Source organism: Lichenostomus cassidix, chromosome 1Aa (genome assembly GCF_008360975.1).
Source record: "Lichenostomus cassidix isolate B80296 chromosome 1Aa, HeHo_3.0, whole genome shotgun sequence".
NCBI classification, from domain to species: domain Eukaryota; kingdom Metazoa; phylum Chordata; class Aves; order Passeriformes; family Meliphagidae; genus Lichenostomus; species Lichenostomus cassidix.
In genome coordinates this window covers 3,998,872-4,017,265 of record NC_139480.1, presented here as the reverse complement: position 1 = coordinate 4,017,265, position 18,394 = coordinate 3,998,872, and the positions used below count along the sequence as shown (strand labels likewise).

Here is an 18,394-nt window from a genome sequence, read left to right as displayed (position 1 = left end):
GGCAGCAAAGGGTTGTTGCCACCCCATGAGGGCTGCAGTCTTTAGGATATACCTGGGAGTTCTTAGGAGCTGGGAAGAGAGACAGAAAACAGCATGAGCCAGGGAATTCAGAGCACTCTGGGAGACATGGAGAGGCAGTGCAGCTTCTTTTGGCTGCAGCAAGCGTCAGAATGCTCAGGACTGGGCAGGATTAGTTCTTGAGGTGAGTCCCACCTTCTGTGCTTGAAGGCAATGCCTGGAGACAGGCACTTCCAGACAATGACTCAGCCCATCCTAAAACCTGTCCAAAACAGATGGGATGGATTATTCTCCGGAGGTGACTTCCCCTGCCTCGAGCAGGATTAGATGTGATGCCCAGCTCTCTGATGACTGTGTTGGGAAAGCTGAATCCCACCCTTTATTTTTCCTCTGGATGGGGTAAAAGCTCCAGGAGAATGAACCATATGGCCTCCCTCACTCTGTTTGCTTTGGAGCAAAACCATGTGCACACACGCACACTCGTACATATGTTTGTGTGTATATGACATCAATTCAAAGGGTTTTAATTTAAGTTGCAGAGGCAAGCACAGGATACAGATGCCAGAATCCAGGCTGTCAGTACATATCCATTAAAATATGGCAGAAGTCTTTCCTGGGAAAAACTGACTCAAACTCCATGGAGTGACAAAAATGAGACAAAAAGCGTAGAGGAAATGAAAGAAGGGAGTGGAGAGAGATGGTCCCAGCCCCACATTTGGCCCTTGTGTGAGGGTGTGGGGAAGTGCTGAGTTTCCTGGGAATGTGTGCTTCAGTTCCCTGCTGATTCTCTCTGCAATTTTAGCTTGGATGCTGTGTACATCAAACTACACTGCTTCTCTGTGTTGTTTCACCTTTTCCTTTCCTTTCCTTTTGGCTGAACACAGGCAAGAATGTCAAAAGGAATTTGTGAGCACAAGGGAGGTGAGATGCAGCCTCTCTGCAAGTAGGCCAAAGCAAGATTATTTTCCCTGTTGCCTTGTTTTCAGAAACAGCAGAGCTTATTTGGGCCCAATAAATCCCTCTGAGAAAAGTGCAATTTGACAGAATTGCAAAAAAAACCTGAAAAGAGGGGATTTGTAATGGGAGAGGTCAAGCAATGTTAATTATAATCAGAGCTGTAAGATAGATAATGAGATTTGGGGAGTTTTTCTTTAAATCATTGCTTCTAGCCACCTCTGTTTCTCTCCTTTGTGGGAGAAGAGGGGAGATGCTGTACACAGGGAGCTGTTGTGGTCTCGTTGTTGCTTGCTTTAACACCCTGCCCAAATTTCCTTCAGCTGAACTTGGCATGGAGGCCTGTTCACACACAGGAGAGAAGGCTCTCCATTTTCACTTTCTGCTTACTTTGATCCAATTTTTGAAGGCCAAATACAGGGGCCAACCTTGTTATCACGGAATAAATCCAAGAGTCCTTTTTTCTGCTGTGTGTTTGCTGTCTGTGCATGAGTGAGATGGTTTGGCTGACTGCATCGAGAGCTGGAAACCCCAGGTTTTGGAAACCTCTCACATTCTGACCTTGACATGATTACTAAAAGGAGAAACTTGTGCCTTGGTTTTCCTTTCTGTAAAATGGGATTTTGAGTGAGGGTCCCTTTGAAGAGTGATATCATGTATTATCTGAAACATTTTTACAATACAAAGGTTGTTGTTAAAGAGGAGATGAGACAGAGTAAAACTTTCTCTTCTTTTTCAAATAGCTGATTATTTAGCCCAACTTTGCCAGTGTCTATGGACTCTTAGACTGGAGACACCCTCCGTGTTTGGGGCAGGAATTCACCTTTGTGGAGGTTTGTTTGGTGGACATTGTGATGTGAATCTAGTGGGGTTTTCCTCTCCTCTTTGAAAGACTCTCTTCCATCAGCATTTGCTTTAATATTCTTGTCTGTGAAAGGGTGGTGGGACGTGGAGGAATGTTCCAGCTAAGCAAATGGGGGGATTAATCCTGAGATCCCTGCAGGAGGAAATTATTTGTACAGAAGACAGAAACAGGCAGGGAGAGTCTCCAGACCTGGCTCCAGAATGTTTGAAGCTATGGGAAATATTCCCCTTAATTTCAGATGGACTGGGAGCCAAGGCACCAGCTGTGAGCATTAGATTTGTTTGCAGTTGCATCATTGCATCATCGTCTTCCATGCAGAATCCAGAGGGATATTGATGACACAGCTTGATCAGTCCTTTGAGCCAAACTGTCTTTACATAGCAACATCAGGCCTAGGTTTATGTGGTTTCCAGCATTGCTGACTACTTCTATATTTTTTCTGGATAAGCCTTTCACATATTCTCCTGACAGGCATGAGAGAAAACTAAATGCTGGTGAACCCACCGTGTTATTTCCTGCATAGCTTTCCTTGGAATTTGAAAGGCTTAATGGTGGCCAAGAAGGGGCTGAGCTGAGAATCTGCTGATTCCTCTACTTAGATATTGCCTCATCTTCCTCCCATGTGTTTTGAATCCAAATATAGGGTATGCTTGCAGGGACAGAGGCTGCTTTTGGGCAACTTCTCTGAGTCTTGCTAAGCTGAAATCTGTCTCCATGTGAACACAGCTGCGTGGCTGCTAAATCCAAGCTGGTCACACTGGGGGGAGCTGAACACCTCTGCAGTCTTCCTCTTGCCTTTTCCTTGGTGGTCTGACTTTCCCAGAGCCCAGGAACCTTCATCTTCTTTGCTAAGAACTCATCTTGTGATCAGCTTTCCTCACTCTGTTGCCTGTGTTTACATATGATGATGAACAGTTGGCATATTGATGAAAAACAACATGCCTGGGACAAAACTGACTGGCAGAATTTGTAATGACTAGTCAGGACTTCTTTTTAAATCTAATTAATTGAATAAATTAACCTAAACGTCATTAACTGCAGAAACTATTCATTAGAGTATATATATAGCAAATAGTATCCTAATTACAAACAGAGAGCTTTTACATCTTTAGAGGTATTTTAACTTTTAAGTAACCTATTTTAACTTTATGCCACTTGCAGCTTACTGCAAGTCTAGAGGGCGTTAGACAAACTCTGGGAGGTTTTTTGTTATTAGTCATTATTATTCACTGTCCCTTAATTCAGAATGTGGTTCTCTCAGTCACTGGGAGCTTTTATCCTACTTGTGATGCCTGATTTTTAAGCTTATGTAGGTCTAGATGTGCATCACAGCCTTGCAAGACCTTTTGGGCAAGTATCATTCTTTCATCTCATATTTGCCCAGCCCCTGGCACCACAGAGCCACAGGCCTTGAGACAGGGAAGGACATCCCAATTTTCTTCATCAGTCAAACTGGCAGTGTAGAAATATCTAAAAGATCAGTAAACACCTTTAAATTCTTGCCCACTAAAACACTGACAGCCATGTCTACTGGTCATTCTCTTCTCTTTCTAGACCAAAGAAGCTCTCTTCACAATTCTCCAGGACCTAAGGCCTGAAGACCACTTCAATATCATTGGCTTTTCCAACCGAATCAAGGTCTGGCAGCAGGACCGGCTGGTGCCAGTTACTCCAAATAACATCAGGGATGCCAAAAAGTACATCCATAACATGTCACCTACTGGAGGTATGATCCGAGATATGGACTGGATTAATTGTGTTATCCAATTAAGTAATTAACAGAGCAGAGACTGTTGAATGTGGTCCTGGAGCATGTAGCAATGAAAAGACATTGGAATTTACGTCATGGGACAAGGGGATTCCTTCTGCACCTCCACTCAGGGTTTTGTGTTCTTTATTAACATCCATCATGGGAAGGTTTCCTCACATCCTGCCCAGTGCAGAGGGGTTGGACTTGATGGCCTTTAAATGTTCCTTCCAACCAAAATTAGTCTGTGATTGGAAGGAATATTATACTTATTAAATCAAATTTGATTCCATTCTCTTGTTTATCTGGTGACACCCTTGGGGTGGGAAAGCTTCCAAGTTTATTTTTTGAGGACACAGACAAAAACATGCCCTGGTTAAGGACACACAGGGACAATACTTGTGCAATTTTTGAAAGCCTATGTGAAAGCATGAACACTATGAACAGTAGCATAAAAAAACCCCAACTACTGTGAGATTTGGAATCAAACATTCCAGCAGCTGTGCCCAGAGAGCTGCAAAATGACCTATTGAAATCCTTCCCCATGGAAGTATCACAGCTGGTTGAAGGTCAGGTAGGGCCTTCCCATGGCTGCCCCCGAGCAGGGACCACTCCTAGCAGAGGAAACTCTCTGATGGAAAAACACGGCAAACAGGATGGTTGGCTGTGCTCTTTGTGTTGTGAGAGGAATTGTTTAGGAAGTGGTCAAGGGATCTGCCCAGTTAAACAATTACCAACAGTGAGACTAAACTCAGAGAACAAAGCTTTTTACTCCTGAAGTGCCAAGAGAGCTGTGCAGGAACCAGCTGAGTTTGCCCATGAACCTGCCAGGGAAAAAAAGCAAAAGGAAATGATTAACTGTGGTTCAACAGGAAGGTGCAGTGATTCTTCACCACAGGTACTTTAGTTTGGGCTGACTCTGTGTTTTCCCTATAAAGGTGCTATTTCTTGAGTGTCTTAGAGTGAACATGAACACATGCAAAGAAAGGGGTGTGGTTACACCCCTGTGCTGTAATTGTACACCAAAGAAATGAGAGGAAAATCCTGTTGCTAAATACCTGAGCATGTGGCAAAAGGCAGTTTTCAGTGCTTGGTAACTCAGTGATAAGACTGAGTTTAAAATGACACACTCTGCTACATGGGATGGTTTTCTTCTTCTTCTGGGGAAAAAAGTTCTGAAATTTTGAATCTGCTTGGAGGCTGAGGGATTGTTAGGATACTTAGGTGCAGTTTTTTTGGTTGGAACCATTTGGCAAAGGACAGGGTGGGGATTTTGAAGACTTTTCAGAAGTCTTTGCCACTTTCTTGTTCCTCATCTCGCTGCAGTCACTGGAGCTGTGCACACTGAGTTTCTAGGTATGTGCTGCATGGTCAGACCTCCTATCACATCCTGCTGATAACCTTCCTAGATCTCCCTTTCCCAACCCCCAGGAGTCAGCTGTGTATGGCCCTTAACCCATTTCACCTGTTTTGTTTTCTGAGAGCTGTTTTTAACCCAGATGTGCTGATTTTGCAAAGGTCCCACAGCCAATCCCTCTGTGCTTTGACTAGCACTAGAAATACATGGAGAAAGGGAAGAGAAAGGGAATACTTGTACTCATTTTCCTATCTTCTTTCTTTCTTTTTTTTTTTTTTTGAACCCACAGTGGGCTTGGATCCTTTTTACACCTATTCTAATGTACATCTGTTCCCCCATTTACTTTGTTTTCTCCCTCCCACCTCACTTCAGGCAGTTCTGTTCTTCACTAGCCAGTTGTTTTGTGCAAACACACTCCTCAGCTAACCAAACTCTTCTCTTTAAACTTTGTATCCCCTGGGGTGTGAAGAAAAAATGCAACCTCTTGTTTTCCCATTCGGAAGCTTTTTTCCTGACTCCAAATGTTGTGCCCTTCAGAAAAAAGGAGCAAAACTTTTCCTAGTTCAGATATCACCTGGGAGAGTGCTGTAATTAAGTTTAATCATTTTTTTTTGTACCAGCCAGACATGGTATGACTCTGTTTACCAGGCTGATTGTTGTACATTGAAACATTCAACAGCAATTTCACATGACAAACTGAAATTCATAATTTAATTCATAAGACCATAAACAACTAAGCCAAACTGGTTGTGAGTAACAGAGTTAAACTTAATTAAAGGGCTAGAGCAACGTCTTGTAGAGAAAAGGGACATCCTGATGTACAGAGAAGCTGTGACCTCATTAAAAGGAGCTCAGGGAAATTATTCACACCACTCTTAGAAGGAGAAATGTTCTCTAATCCTTCTGGTACCTTCCCAGGGACCAATATTAACGAGGCTCTCCTGACTGGGGTAAAGCTGCTCAATGATTACATTGCTCAGAATGACATTGATGCCAGGAGTGTGTCCCTCATCATCTTCCTCACGGATGGGAGGCCAACTGTTGGGGAAACTCAGTCATCCAAAATCCTCAGCAACACCAAGGATGCCATCCGGGATAAATTCTGCCTCTTCACCATTGGCATTGGCAATGATGTGGACCACAAGCTGCTGGAGAGAATGGCACTGGAGAACTGCGGCATGACAAGGCATTTCCAGGAGGATGAGGATGCAGCCAGCCATCTCAAAGGGTTTGTTGTGCTTTTTCTGTGCTCTGGGAAAGGGTTTTGGGATAAAAAATCCTCTAAGGAGACTTAGCAAGAAATGGGAGTTTCCTTGAGGCTCAATTCTGGTTGGGAGAGGCAGAGTATGATCAGACTCTGAATGGCTTCCCAGAAATTTTCTTCTTCTCAGCAGACCCAATGAGCTGTACTGCAGCTTCCCAGCCCCTCAGAACATGGCATTTGTTTCCCTAAATCAGATCATTGTTTTGGACATGTAAACCCAGAGAGCTGGGTGCACATGTCCCAGCTCCTCACATGTTGAGCTCATTTCTGGGATAACCATATAGTCATTTAATTACCTCATTCTTTGTGATCCAAACTCCTCATAAGTTTCCTGCAATGCTTATCCCACAGTAGGACCAGAGATTATATTCCTCTTCTGTGGTCAGGGAGCTTAGTCTAAAGGGAGACCCTGGTAAAGAACAGCACAAAGATACATGACCACAGCTCTGACTAAAATTTCTGACCATGTGTCAGTGTTTCCAAACAAAAATGTTTGGTTTTCACTCCCAAAATGTTAGTGTTTTAACCCCAGAAACCAAAAAGAAACAGTCATTGAGCAGAGACCTCTCTCCTGGCTCATGTCTAATTCCTCTGGAGCAATGAATCTAAGCAATTTCCACCAGAGCTTTGCCTTCTGTGGTGGTTTTGTGTGGACAAGAATTCCTTCCAAACCAAATTCTGTAGATCCATCTGTCACCCCACCCATGTCATTTCCTCCTCAGGACATGCATTTTGGAGAGCAAGTGGCATTCCCTGGCAAACAGAGGATGTTCTGATTGATTGGGCTGTGGGAACCCAAAGCTGCAAATACTTGTTCAAACGCCTCTCTCTGATGAACAGCTCACTGTTTATCAAGCTCAGTCATGGCAAACCCATTTGGCATCCAGTGCCAAATTTATACAGAAAAGCACAATCACTGCTGGAGGCCAATTCAAACCTCTGTTGGAGGGAAAACCTAAATAGGTGCCAATGTAATTTTTTTGTTTTTGTGCTCAGTGGGTTGTATTTTTATACAGATGCTTCCTTGAATTGTACTGTAAGACAGGTTGTATCTCTCCACCATTTGTTACAACTCAGAAGTTAATTTGCAGAGTGCTCAAGTTTAATTCAGGCATGTTTTTAAATCTGGTAAAGTCTCTGCATAAAAGACACTGAGTGCTCAGACAGACTTTAAAAGAAAGTCAACCAATTCAGGCTTTGGGTTCCCTTGGAGAGAGAATAAAGCAGAAAGTGTGACTTTAGCTTCCAGACAATCTGTTTAACCAGATGTGTCAAATAAATGCAGCTTGAACGAAAAAAAGGGCTGAGGCCAATTCTTTGTTTATTTACCAAATTAAACTCAGATGACTTGCCAAGAGATGAGCAGTTTGGCGTTTAAATGGGAAATATGGCATTCTTGGAGCAGCTTGGGAGGAACCATCAAAAGCACATTGCTGTAGGGAAAACAGAGTACTGTAAACTTGGGCCTTGAGCCTTGTGAAGGTTTTTTGGGCTGTCCAAGGCAAGGTGCTCACAAGTCTGGTAGGTTACATTAACAAGACATTGCAGGGTTAAGCTCACTGGTTCCATGGAAGTAATGCCTTGTTCCAACAGAAAATTAGCCATAAAAGAGTGAGTTCTCAAATTCCTCCATTCCTTGGGAATGTCCTCATTTAAGGGGGGCATGGTGAGATTCCTTCTTGATTTTCTTTCTCTGTTTGGCCCTCAGTTGGCACCCCTACACTGCCCTACCCAATCTGGGGGTCTCCCAGAGACTCAGAAGCTTTGGTTTGGATTCTCTTTAGCTTTCGGGGACCTAACATTTTGGCCTTACAGTTTCTGGCCCTGCGATACCATGAGTAATACCACTAGTAACCCGTGGGTAACAGAATCTCTTCTAAGTACATTTTTTAATAACTGGGGTGCTTTCTGTGAACTTTGGGAAACCAAGAACTTACTTTTAATGGACAAGTCTTCTCAAGCACACTTAAGTGGTCACAGATACCTCCTTGCAGAGATCTGGAATCATAGTGGAAGGGAGGTGACTGCCAGGCCATGCTGGGGGGCTTCTGAACATTCTAAAGAGACTCTGTTTAGATGCCTAAGAAACACTGAAGACTTAAATAGGCAGAGAATAATTTGGGTTGTCAGGAGATCCTGTAATTCAACCTCCTGCTCTGAGACGTGCTAACTCCAAGTTTAGGTGAGGTTTCTCAGGTTCTGAAAAGTTCAAAACCTCTCTCAGGTTTTGAAAAGCTCCAAGGGCAGAGACCACCCTGTCCCTCTAGGCCCTGTTAGAATGGATGTGGTAGTTAAATTTGGAGCCTGATGGTCCAAACTGCCCCTGAATGTCTTAGGAGCTACATTAGATAACCTGACTCTGTCCTTGGCTATGTGCAAGAGTGTGTTCACACTCTGGGATGAGCAGTGCTAACAGTGAGAAACGTTTCTTGGTTTAAGGTTCTACGATGAAATAGGAACACCCCTTCTCTCTGACATCCGAGTCGATTACCCCGAAGATGACGTGGAGCAGGTCACCCAGAACTTCTTCCCCAACTACTTCAATGGCTCTGAAATTATCATAGCCGGCAAACTCATCAACCGCACCTCGGATAAACTCCACGTGGAGGTGACTGCCAGCAATTCCAAGAAGTACATCCTCCTCAAAACGGATGTGGCTATTGACCTGCCGAGCAGGAATGACATCAGAGGTGTCCCCGGCCTGGAGGATGGCAAAGGTGATAATAATTACATCGAGAGGGCGTGGAGCTACCTCACCATCAAGGAATTGCTCAACTCTCGGCTGAAGAGCGATGACAGTCAGGAAAAGGATAGCTTGATGGAAAAAGCCAAATCAATGGCCCTGGCTTACAATTTTGTTACCCCCTTCACTGTTCTGAAGATGAAAGAGGCTGGACTGCACTCAGAGCCACCTCAGGAGGAGTTTATCAGCCCTTCTACTGATGGCATTGGGGAAAAGCTGCAGAGCCTGCAGGGGCACAAGGCCCCACCAGGTATGAGAGAAGAATAACCTTGTGCTGGTAAGGAATCTTTCTGCATGGGCAATGTGTCATGGCTGACTTTGACACAGGGGTGATCTAGGCAATCAACTGATAAAGCTGAGATTTTAATATAAATTTTGCTAATTGTAGGCTGGGCAACCTTTAGCAAACATTTTAGGCCCCTGACTCACCCCCTTGGAACACTTACTGCTCTGTAGAAATGATTGAAAAATTGGTGTTCTACATGAAGCTTGTAGTGGCTGCAGGAATAAATCCCATAATCTCTCTGGATAATATTTTAGGAACATTATTATAATACGTTTCTTTCTGCTTCTCGGTAAGTAGTTGTAACAGCCTTCCTTTCCCACTTCTAGGTATGCGCAGAGAGCAAGAGAAACAGAGAATTAAAATCTCCAAAACTTCAGGTCAGTGCCTGTTTTTATGCCTTTAATAATGCAAAATAAGAGTGGCTGATTCATGGAAACCTCAGATGCATATCACTCTGGTATAACCATCCCAGTGACCAGCCGAAATTCTGCTTATTAAACCTACAGAGTAGAGAGAATAATCAAAACAAAACCAAAATAAAGATAGGCTCAGCAAACATAGCAAGGCAGACAATCTACAACACTTGATGCTCATGTTTGAGACTTCTGTAGGTTAGAGGAGATCAGGAAACACTTTCTCTCTGTACTAGAAATAGTCAGAAAATGTTTTATAAAGTAATAATAATGAAACACAAAAAATATTGTCGAAGACTGGGAAAAAAAAGAAAATTCTATAATATTGTACTGTTTTCCTGTTGGTTCTGCCCCTCTACTTAAATATTCATATTTTAAGTACTGGGGAATAAATCCAGATCAAGAATTTAGAATTGAATTTCACTTGATAAAATCAATTTTACCTTAGAAACTAGGATTTTTGGCTTGTCTTGTGAATGGCAATGGCCTCATAGTTAATGAGAGATCAAGGATTGGTGAAAAAATTAGATTATGGGATCAATAGCTGCTGTTGACTGCTCCAATCTGATACTGAGGGCCAGGAGGGGTCAGTGTGAGATGCACCCATGCAGCAGCCTTTGGTTAGAAAGTACATTTTTGTGTGCTGTAGGGGATGTAGCCTGCCAAGAAAGTATGGAGAAGTTCAAAACACCTACATGATAATTCCCATAAAGCACTGAAATTATATTCCAGGAAGAAAATATCCTGATTTTCATCTAGACTGTTTTGGGTTTTGAGTTTTCATTAAACCTCAACTTCTGTGAGAAAAACAAAACAATCTTCGTGAAAAACAAAGTAAAACTTGGCATTTCCTGGCAAACTCCATCTGACCCTCTAAAAACAACAAACCAGGAGGACTTGAGAAAAACAGGGACAAACACACTTTAAACAGCAGTTTTGTTGCAATCTTGAACACTGAAATTTTGCGTGTGCCTCTCACGTTTATCTCTTTTCTCCATGCCTTCTCAGCGGATGGGGATCCTCACTTCGTCATTGATTTTCCCTCCAGCAAGTTCTCTGTCTGCTTCAATATTGATGGAGAACCAGGGGATATTCTCCGGCTGGTCTCTGATCACAAGGAATCTGGTGAGCAGCCAAGCCAAGCAGTTTCTTGTGGAGGAAAGTCAAAGTGTAAGGCCAGCCCTGCAGCAGTGAGACCAAGCACCAAGGTGCTTCACAGGCAAGAAAGTGATAGGAAATTAGAAGAAGTTTCTTCAATGGCTCAGCTTCATCTAGTTACAAAGTCACAGCATGTAAATAAAAGATTTGGAACTCACCAAAATTGCTCTGCTGTGGGAATTCCCCTCTTTACTTACAGTACTGTTTTGTTTAGGACAGAGCAAAGTACCCAAACAGGCTCTTTTAGTAAAGAAACCACCAAACTGGCTGGTGAGTCATGAACGAGCCTTGAGAAAACCCACATGATTCAGGATCTGCTTTACCCAAGCCAGTCTGATCCTCAGGGGCCCAAAGTGTGGTCTGATCCGAACTGGAATTCTAAGCAGGACAGCTAATAAGCAGATTATGTTCTGAACAGGGTGACAGTGGGAGAAAGAGGTGTTAAAACTGGAGACAATTCACAGACTTGTTTTACAAAACCCCATAATAAAGTTGTAAGGATTCTGTTCTGTGTGGCAGTGGTCTAGGCCCCATATTTCTGTGTTTATGTCTGCCGTAGTAAGATACAGCTCCTGGCAATGTTTCCCTTCAACTTCTTTCACAGACTATTTGTGCTCCTGCCTGAATGATTTTGTGGCTTAAATGCAGATTGAGCTTGAGGAAAACAGATTCTGTAGCCACTAGCATGTTGAGTCTTTGAAGACAGAAATGAGAGATTCCATCAGGAAAATGGGATATGGAGATATTTTATCTCAGTGTTAAAGGCTTGGGTTTAGCTTGGGTTAGCAACAATCATCCTCATTAACTGTCACTGTTCAGTGGGTATTCAGAGGCCTGTGGGAAATGAGTCACTGTCTTTTATAGACAATAAGTCACAAAAATTACTGAAATTACTCAGAATCTTACTGTTGACATCTAGGCTTTAATTGACTCAGTGGGATCTGCACCTTAGACTACTCAAAAGTGGTTCTTTTTGTGGCACTGTGTACAGTGTTAGGATTAATGGGGCTGGGGGGACCTGCCTGCAGAGAAGGCCAGGACTTCTGAGCTTGGGTAAATTTATGTGCTCTGTATGACGTAATGATTTTATAACAGACTGATTATAGGGTTTTGAATGCTAGTAAGAGAAATAATTGAGTATGAGGTGGTGAGCCTCAATGTCCTGAGTCGCAAGGCTTGTCATTGAGACAATAAACCTATTTCTCTGGCCCCTTCCATCTCAGACTTTTCTGGGATTCTGTGCTGCTTGGTTCCAGCTTTCATTCACTGATTGTTTCCCTGCAAGGTGTAACTGTGAATGGGCAATTAATCGGAGCTCCTGCACCTCCCAACGGCCACAAGAAGCATCGGACTTACTTTAGCACCATCACCATCCTCAGCAACAAGCCACAGAGGTCTTACCTGGAGATCACACCCAAGAGGGTCATCCTGGATGATGGGGAAAGGCTTGTCCTGTCCTGTGGCCGGAGTGCTGTTGTGAGAAGCAGGAGCCTCGAGGTGTCCATCTCTGCCTACACCAACATCACCGTGACCATCCGGGACACCATCAGCTTCGTCATCCTCATCCACCACTACAAGAAGCCAGCCCCATACCAGAGGAATCACCTGGGGTTCTACATCTCCAGCAGTAAAGGCCTCTCTTCTGACTCCCACGGGCTACTGGGTAGGTGACAGGTTCTCAGGTTCAGATAAAACCAGACAAAAATGTAAACCCCTCAAAAATGATCCTTCTAAGCAGGGACAAGAGGGAAGGAACAAGGCAGGTGGGGATTAAGTTCCCAGGTGAGACTTTCACATCCTCTCTCAAACAACTTCTCTATTTCTAGGATCCCCAGCTCCTTTTCTGTCTTTTCCTGGATGAGCTATCTCTCCCTATCCCAGCTGTGGATATTTTTTTGAGGATTATTTTATACAGTTTTATTAATGTATTAATAAAATACTCTTTTATTGATTGTTCAATACAGTTGCTATTAGAGTACACATGCTGATGCTCACAGTACAGTGACAGAAACCAAATCTTCCACAAGAACTTTTTGTGGCCCCTTTCTTTCAAATGTGATGTGAAAGAAGAGCCACTCCTCCCTTTTGAAGGAACTAGACTTCAGGTAGGCTCAGCTAATGAGCAGATGGTTGGGTTCTTTCAGCCAATGAGAAATATTAATGTTCATGGTCATGGGCAAGTGCAAAACTCTAAAACTGATGCCATAGTTTCTGTGCCAGTCAGACACCCCCAGGTGAAGCAGGAGATGATCCCTTAAGTGTGGGGTTTTGGATTCAGGTCATTCTCATGCACAAACCATTAAATCCACACTTAGGTTTGGCCTAGAAGGACTTGCTCCCAAGATGGCAAGGGAGGAGAACTTGAAGTTCCAGGCCTAGAACATTTTGCTTGCTGATGAGCATTGTGTGGGTTATTAACCTCTACTAATCATGTCTCACAGGAGAGAACTTACTACTGGCAGCTAAAATGCTTTTTAGCTCTTTAGTGTATTTTGACCCGTGAGGGAAAAAAAAAAACCATGGGGTTTTCATTCTAACCTCTATGTTTACGTGATTTAGAAAAGAATCACAGGAACAAGACTCATCCTGCTCTTGCAGAGAAGCCCTTTAGAAACCCTTCAGCTGAGAATCCTCAAATGCGTCCTACCGAAAAAGAAACAAACCACCAAACCACAACAATTTATAAACAGGCACAGATGAGCCAGTCATGGACTCTTGTTTCTTCTTGCCTTGCAGGTCAGTTCTTGAACCATGAAGTTAAGCTTCTTCAGGAAACTCTAAACGCAAGTCATCAGGAAGTTGGGCAGAACCAAACCAAGGCGTTGAAGGCAAACCCTACAAACACCCTGAAAGTGAAGGAACGGCTCGTTCCTGTCGTGTGGAAGCAGAGGAGGATCTACAATGGCCAGCAGGAAGTTGACTGCTGGTTTGCCAAAAACAACGCAGACAAACTGATTGATGGGAGCTACAAGGACTATTTGGCTTCTCATCCTTTTGATACAGGGACCAGCTTTGGGACAATTAACAGGCTTTAAGGTCACAGGGATGCACTGCAGCAGCACGTGTGACAGCAGGTCCCTTCTGAAGCCTCTACTAGGCAACTTAAGAATATTTCCTTACTTTTTGGTGCCAAAGAAACCAAGGATTTTGCTCTTGGCAATCAGCTGTCTCTCTTTCATGCTAGATGAACATTGTTCATCAAATTCCTGAAGAACAAGAAGGTTGGGGGGAAGGGTTTAGGGTGTGGTTAAAGGCATGATTGGTGCTCTCCCAGTGGGAAGGGAGGGAGAAATAAGCCAGTGAACAGTGCAGAGGCTGCTGGCCTTAAAATAAACCCACACAGGGATCTGTGCAATACCCTCTGGGGCTGGTGAGGCACATCATACAGCACAGTGCCTGTTGAGGTGATATCCTTTGCAAAGAAGTGCCTTGGAGCACCTGCTCCAACCTTGATCCATGGAAAAAGGAGAGAAAGAGGGAGAAAGAGAGAGAGAGAGGAGAGGTAGGTGGGTATTTGTCTGCAGTGACCCATTAGCATCTAAGAAAATCAAACAGGCCACAGGAGGGTATTGCTTTCCTGGTTATTGGGATGAGGTCTGGATTTGCCACTAACCATGATGTTCCCTGAACTACTACAGACCCTTAAAAAAGTGGTGAAAACCTTGATGTGGTTTATTGCTGTCTCAGTGCAAAGGCTCCCAATCCATGGAGCAGTTAATTCAACGTAATTCAATTTAAATAACATTGCAGGGTTAGTGATTTCTTGAGCCTTGACTCCCTCAGAGAAAAACAAAGTTCCACTGTGAGCTTCCAACAGACCTGCCACGTCCTTGAGCATCACATCCCTTCTGCTCAACAAAGATTAAAATTTCCTAAGGGATGATGAACCAGAACCTACGACAGCTTGTGAGCCTTCAAAGCAGCCTCTTGAATTTCGACTAGACTTTTCTGGCTGCTTTTGTAATCAGGGAGGAAGTCTTTATTTATTCCAAATTGTCAAATTTTTTTTCATCCCGATTTCCCCTGGCTTCTTCTCCTTCCTTACACTGCAGGAATTTGTGCGCAGCAGGAATCTGGCAGCAGGAGGTTACAGAAGGGTCTGCCAGCCACCCCCACTGCAGGTGGTGCTCCAGCCCCAAACTGCAAGGCTGTGGTGTATTTTAAAGTGAGGCATCACTGAGCAATGCTATAGATCAGCCACAGGGGAGTTTTAGCAGAGAGCTTGTCCAAAGAGGACTTGACAACCACAAAGACATTTACATGGCAAGGCCAAACTGAGCTCATGCATACTCTGCCTCTCCAGAATTGAAAGGAGGGAGGCTGGGTGTGGAAGCATCTCCAGGAATTAAATTATATCCATGTGTTAGGAGAAAGTTGCCAGAGACCTACAGAAATAGGCTCAACCTTGACTGATTTTTTGCATATTTAAGAATTAAATCATATTGTCACTGTAGGAGCTCCAGCTGCTGGGGGTGGGGTGGTGATTTTCCAGTTGCTTGATCAGCTCGTTAGTGCTGCAAGCACCGTGGCAGCAGAGCAGGTGGCAAGCACGGTTTCATATTCTCACCATGTGCTGCCTGGAAGAGGGAAACAGCAAAAAAAAAGCAACCAGCAAGATTTATCTGCACTCTGGAAGATCCTTACAGAGAGCTCAGTTAGTACAAAACTCGTGCCAAGGCTCGTATTTTGGAACAGAACATAAAGAAGAAACTACTGCTTTGGGCCCTGCTATCTTGAGAAATAGCTCTCCTGTGAGGGAGAACTGAAGGCAAGACCTTCAGCACAGTCCTGAGTGTAGAATAATAACAGAAGTTTAATGCTCTGCAGTTTGCCTGTGGACCAGAAAGAGGTGAGGCAGAGCAGCTGTGAAGTTGACTTCTCTGCCCGAGAAGACAGTAGATGATCTGCCACATCCAAACAACCTCCTATTTCACTAGCACAGAGCGAACAGGAAAGTGGCAGTGGATTTCTAGACACTGCAGGGTTTGGTAGGTGTTTTCATACTGTCCTTACTGAAATCTTCCCTCTCCTCCCACATTTTGCTGTCCAAGTGTGTTGCTAAGGGGAGTGATTGGCTTGGGCTCTCCCCTCATCTCTTCTGTATATAGATATGTATATAATATATATAAACACACACCTTCTGCTAATAATTCAGGTGTATCCTTGCTCCTCTTTCTTCCTCCTCCAGCCAAGGAAACTTATTTCTTTCAGGGCCTGAAGATAACAATGATCAAGTCCAACTTCTCCACAATATGAAGCACCTGGAGCAATATTACTCCTTAAGGCTCCAGTTATCCATTCCACAATAAATATTTTACAGTGAACACTGCAGTGAAGCTTTCATTTGGCAAAGATAAAACAAGCTTTGAAGCTAAGGTTGTGTGTGTTTTATGCTGCTGGACAGGCTCATGTTACCAGATGATTGAAAAGATGATGGAAAGAACCACTCACAAGTTAACAATAAGTGGGGAGCCTAAGTACTTTCAGTGGAACATTAAAGGTTACTGATTTTCTTTAGTCTCTATAAATTTGGTAGGAGGTAAGAGCAGACCCTAGGGTTCTACTCCCACATTAAAATGAGAGTTTAACCACAGACTTTAAATACAGTAGAATAGGACCTGGGAAAACAGTTTGTGCTCCTGCTGCCCCGAGAGCAAAGGCAGGTAATGGACTGTAAATCCATTTCAGCTATAAAGTTTTTCAGCTATAAAGTGAGCATCACAACACTTCCCTCCTTCACAAGGGAGAATATGTCCAGGCTTGATTCTCCCAGCCCTTCATGCTATCCCAGAGAGCTCCCAGACCTCCACTGCAACAACTGCTTAGACATGCATTTGTTCTCATCTCCAAGAGTGTCACAGAGCACTTGGATTCACAGGGGTACAGCTAAAGATTGCACATTGCCCAGACAGCTCAGGAATGAGGCTGAGCAATCACTTTGGAGTGCAATGGAAACAATTGCACAGCACCATTTCAGAGATGGAAATGGAACAGGGCTGATGAAACAGCAATGACTACACAAGGACTGAGGGAGAGCCTTCCACCACATCTTGTCCTGCTATTGCCTCTTGTGAACCTTCTCAGCCAGCCTCAGCTAAGGGCTAAAATGAAGGTCATGTTACTTTAGGACAAGGAACTTTTCTGTGGCCAAATGTGCACTCCTCACCCACTGCAGAATTACACTGTGCAGCCCTATAGCAAAAGGAAAACCCCAAACACCAGTACACCTCAAAACAGGGGGCAAGTTTCTAATAGGGAAGCTGTTTTAATCTATTTCCAGTCAAAACTTTACACAGTACAGGACTTATTCCAGCCCCTACCAGTGCAGAACTCCCCAGACAAGCAGAAGTTCCATTGTGAAACCAACTGCACTGAGCAATATAAATAATCCATTCAGAGAGCTGTGTGCCATGTGTTCCAAAAGCCTTTTGATGTGCCAGCAGAAGTAGGATTTTGACCCTTCATTAAGGAAGAAAAACAAAAAAGGACTTAATTTCCAAAAAACAGTTTAAAGCTGCACAGCTGCAAATGTAGCCAAGCGTGTCTAGCTCACTGAGGGGCATCCGAGACTTTGATTTGCATCTAAGGCTTCAAACCACTTTGAAGTCAGGAAAAAAACCAACAAACCAAACCCCCAAAAAAACCCCACCAAATATCTTCACATGCTCTGAGCTCAGCCTTTACATCTAACCCAGCCAAGTCAGAAAATCCAAATCCTTTATTTTTTACCCCTGAACTAGGATTGTTTTCTTAGGAAAAATACAAGGCATAAAGAAAAAATAAAAGATCATTCCTATCCGTCTCTTAAGGGGAGTTGTCCTGCAATGAGCAAAGCCTGGCTCTGGCTCCACTAGGGATTCCAGTCCAGTGGATCCTGGATCCCTGCTCCAAGGACTATCCCCCATGTGAATTCTGGATGGGTCTCTCCCCAGCTGTGTCTGCATCCAGCCTGGGATGTGGGGTGATGCAGCTGCTGTGTGCTCACTCGCTCCTCAGGACAGCTGCAAAGTGTTTTGCATTTTTGTGTTTACAGACAAATAGAGTTTGCTAAGAGGAGAGCAAACAGGGCAAAGCCCTGCACTTCACACTTGGAGCAAAAAGTGCCAGTCCTGGGGTGACACAGAGTCTTTTCCAGCACCAGTATCACCCCAGGCTTTCCCTTACCCCAGATCAGGGCTGGCTAATGGGGCTTTCAAATACAGTTTGAATCAGATCCTGCAGATATTTCAGATGTTTATTTTAAACTAAGCAAAAGGCGAGTTCTCCACTTCCAGTAAACACTCCCTTGTAAGGGATCCATCTCTGAGTCTGCTCTGGAGCCCAGCACAGGCTGATGCTGCACCATCAGGGCTTTGCACTGAAGCAGCTCCTACACCTCAACCACAGAAACCAAACTCTGTAGCTCAGCTCTTCATGTAGGTTAACTAGGACAGCCCTAGTCCTAGTTAACCTACAGGTGTTAACCTACAGCTGCAGAAAAAAATCTTCCCTGGTCAGGAAAGATTTCAACAGCTCCCCTTCCTCCCCCTTCACAGCATTAGGGTTTTGCAGAACATTAAGCACATGAAGGCATTTAATCTATGAAGCAA

The 18,394-nt window shown here is 43.8% G+C and overlaps 1 protein-coding gene across 1 annotated transcript in view; it reads left to right on the top strand.

Annotated features, from left to right (window-relative positions):
* The window catches only part of ITIH5 (inter-alpha-trypsin inhibitor heavy chain 5), a 42,696-nt gene extending 26,516 nt beyond the window's left edge, over window positions 1-16,180 (top strand). Inside the window, exons 8-14 of the mRNA XM_085082400.1 lie at window positions 3,392-3,563; window positions 5,860-6,169; window positions 8,645-9,198; window positions 9,561-9,611; window positions 10,656-10,772; window positions 12,091-12,468; window positions 13,542-16,180. Coding sequence (XP_084938526.1) covers window positions 3,392-3,563; window positions 5,860-6,169; window positions 8,645-9,198; window positions 9,561-9,611; window positions 10,656-10,772; window positions 12,091-12,468; window positions 13,542-13,840 — 1,881 coding nt within the window. The 3' untranslated portion in view covers window positions 13,841-16,180. The remainder of the gene's footprint in view (window positions 1-3,391; window positions 3,564-5,859; window positions 6,170-8,644; window positions 9,199-9,560; window positions 9,612-10,655; window positions 10,773-12,090; window positions 12,469-13,541) is intronic.
* The last annotated feature ends 2,214 nt before the right edge of the window (window positions 16,181-18,394 follow it).